This window comes from Cryptomeria japonica, chromosome 1 (genome assembly GCF_030272615.1).
Source record: "Cryptomeria japonica chromosome 1, Sugi_1.0, whole genome shotgun sequence".
Taxonomy (NCBI): Eukaryota; Viridiplantae; Streptophyta; class Pinopsida; order Cupressales; family Cupressaceae; genus Cryptomeria; species Cryptomeria japonica.
The window spans coordinates 615,918,587-615,922,205 of record NC_081405.1 but is presented as its reverse complement, the minus strand read 5'-3'; the positions used below and the strand labels follow the sequence as shown (position 1 = coordinate 615,922,205).

Sequence of the window (3,619 nt, the reverse complement as noted above, 5' to 3'; positions counted from 1 at the left end):
TCTAGTAGCACATCCTGACACGAGAATCAAGTTCACAATTCTGGTGGCTGACATCCCTGCTAGTTATGGCATGTTATTGAGTTGTACCTTTTGTAAAGACATGGGTGGGGAAATTAGAATGGATTGGTCTGAGGCAATGATCATAGTTGGAAAATAGAGAGTTGTCCTGCATCCTAAAACAAAAAACAAATACACAGTCTTTCCTTCAGATGATCCAAAAGCTCAAATTTTGTATCAAAATTGTGGCTTTGGAAATTATATGATATCAACCAATTTTGAAGGTGTGGATAAGACTGTAGATTCAGGTATGTCTAATGAACTCTGGTCTATGGAATTTGATGGGAGTTGTTCATCTTCTGGTTCAGGGGTTGGGCTAGTATTAATACCTCCTGAAGGTAAAGTTATTCCTTATTCTTTCAAATTGGAGTTTCAAAACACTAATAATATGGCTGAATATGAAGCTCTATTATTAGGTCTTGCTGAAGCAAAGAAATTGCATATCAAAATGTTGAAAGTTAAAGGTGATGCTGAACTTATTGTGAAGCAAGTGAGAGGTTTATTCACTATTAAAAATGAGAGACTGAGACATTATAGAAATCGTGTTTGGGATGAGATTGAAGCATTCGATGCTTTCTCAATCAAAGAAGTACCAAGGGAGTTCAACTTGAAGGATGATTCTTTGGTGGTATTTGTAGGTTTTTTAGTGCCTAATCCTAATTTCACAACTGATACCTACAGGGTAGAATTGGTTTATAGACCAAGCATGCTTGACAATTCTGAATCCTGGCAGGTGTTTTAAAATGATAAGTAGACTCAGAATTTTTTACGGTGTGCTAAGATTTTCACATCCTTGTTTTATGAAGGATTAAAAGCAAGTTGTAAAGAGTTTTCTCCTGATTCACTAGAGGACCTGCATGATGGGGTCTTACAGTTGAAAGGAAATAAAATCCCAAAAGTATTGGTTTCTCTTGAACGTCTTTTTGATAGAAAGGATGGGTATGTTAAGAAAGGGGAGAAAGAGACTCCTATAATTCAAAACTCTAGTGAGTATGAGAGAATCAACATTGGTACTGAGGAGGATCCTAATTTGTTAATTTGGGAAAATGATATTCTGAAGAGGAGAGGAGGAGGTTCATCAGCCTATTGGTTGAATTCAAAGATGTTTTTGCATGGTGCTACGATGATTTAAACAATTTCAGAGATGGTAAGTTCCAACATCACATTCCTTTGAAACCTGGTGTCAATCCTCTCCGGCAAAAGTTAAGGAACTTTAATCCAAAGGTAGCAGAAGTGATCTTTCACGAGGTAGACAAGATGTTGAAGGCCCGAATTATTTATCCTATACATCATTCTACCTGGATTGCTAATATTGTTTGTGTTCAGAAGAAAAAAGGTGAAATACGAATCTATGTTGATTTTAGAAACTTGAACCAAGCAAGCCTGAAGGATAATTATCCTCTGCCAACAATGGATAATATTTTACAAATTGTTTCGGGATCAAAGATGATCTCCATGTTGCATGGTTTCTCTAGATATAACCAAATCAGTGTCTCGAAGCAAGATCAACACAAGACAACCTTTATAACTCCCTGGGGCACCTTTGCATATAATAGGATGCCTTTCGGATTGATTAATACAGGGGCAACATTTCAGAGGGCGATGGATATTTCCTTTGGGCATTTGAGGAATAAGATCATTGTAATATATTTAGACGATTTGACTATTTTCTCTAGGAAGAGAAAACATCATCTGCGAGATTTGAGAAAAGTTATGATGAGATGCAGAGAGCATGGAGTGTCATTAAATCCAATAGAAATGGAGTGAGGTCCTTCTTTGGATAGGTGAACTTTCTAAGACATTTTATTCCCGATTTTGCTGAGACTACTAAATATATTGTAAATATGATGAGTGAGAAAGTAGTTTTTAAGTGGAATGAGGAAGGTAAAAGGGTTTTGAAGAAATAAAATGAGCAATTGCACATGCACCTACTCTGGTTAATCCAGATTTTAGTAAAGATTTTATTATTTATTGTTATGCATCAGAGCATAGTATGTCTAGAATTTTAGTGCAGAAAGGTGAAGATAATGAGGAAGTCCCAATCTCCTTCATGAGTGTACCTTTGAAGAAGCACAAGTTAAAATACTTGCAAATAGAAAATAAGGTTATGTAGTAGTGAAAGCCGTAAAACAATTCAGGTACTATATACTTCATTCACATGCAACTGTCTTTGTTTCAAACTCTACAGTGAAAAGTATTTTAATCCAGCATGATGTTGGTATCAATAATAAAGCATCTTGGGTCTCTAAAATTCAAGAGTTCAATTTAGATATTAAACCCACTAAGCTAGTTAGAGGACAAGGCCTTTGTAAACTAATGGTAGAGAGAAAGTTTGAAGAGGAGAAGAATCTGCCCTTAACTTTATTTGTTAGTCATCAGGATTCCTGGCTCACCAATGTGGCCTATTATCTCACTTATGGAGACTGTATAGATCATCTTTCTCCTAGGGAGAAATGAAATTTGAAGCTAGAAGCTGCAAAGTACGTTATCTTTGATGATATTCTATACAAGAAGGGTTTGGATGGCACCTTTCTCAGGTGTGTAGATAAGCCACATCAAGAAGCTTTACTGAAAACTTTTCATGATGAGGCATGCAGTGGTCATTTCTCTTCTATGGTGACTACATATAAAATCTTGAGGAACTGTTACTATTGGCTAGGAATGTTTAGAGATGCATATGCTTGGGTGGCAAAGTGTGAAAAGTGCAAATTGTTTACAGGTAAACCCCAGTTGGCTGGCTTGCCTTTAAGACCTGTACTGATTGAGGAACCCTTTAAATAACGGGGATTAGATTTAATTGGTCCTTTGAACCCAACCTCTAGCACAGGACACACTCACATATTGACAATAACGAATTATTTCACTAAGTGGGTGGAAGCTATCCCTGTGAAAAAGACCACTTCAGAGGTTGTGTGTGCGTTCCTTAAGGACAATATTCTTGTTAGGTTCGGGGTTCCTCAGAAAATAGTCATAGATAATGCATCAAATTTCTCTTCATCTGAATTAGTTTTATTTTGTTATGATCATGGAATTTCTTTGGCGCACGCTTCTGATTATTATCCATAGGGTAACGGCCAAGCAGAATCAAGTAACAAAAACTTGATTAATATCATGAGGAAGTTGGTTAGCGAAAATTTCAGAGACTGGCATAAGAAGTTCCATGAAGCACTATGGGTAGATCGAACCTCACCTAAGCAAGCTATAGGGATGTCTCCTTTTGAGTTGGTATATGGTATTGGTGCCCAAATCTCTCTTCCTCTAGAATTAGCAGCTTCTAGATTGTAGACTGTAGTAGAAGATGCATTCTTTCAAAGCTCTTTTGAGAAGAGAATTATGCACTTAATTAAGATGGGGGAAGAAAGGGAATAGCTGGTCGATAGGATTACATAACATCAGAGGAGGTTGAAAAAGATTTTTGATCAAAAGGCAAGACCCAGGTTGTTCATTAAAGGTGATCTGGTGTTATTATGGGATAAAAGGAGGGAGTAGAAATGCGCCCATGGAAAATTCAAGTCACTGTGGAAAGGACCTTATGTAATTTATGCGGTAAAAGGTCTTAATT

General features: G+C 36.8%; 1 protein-coding gene across 1 annotated transcript; it reads left to right on the top strand.

The window, feature by feature from the left end:
• Positions 1-259: 259 nt before the first annotated feature.
• Positions 260-799, top strand: LOC131858195 (uncharacterized). Its single transcript, XM_059211317.1, has one exon. The coding sequence runs from the start codon at positions 260-262 to the stop codon at positions 797-799; it is 540 nt and encodes a 179-aa protein (XP_059067300.1).
• Positions 800-3,619: the final 2,820 nt, after the last annotated feature.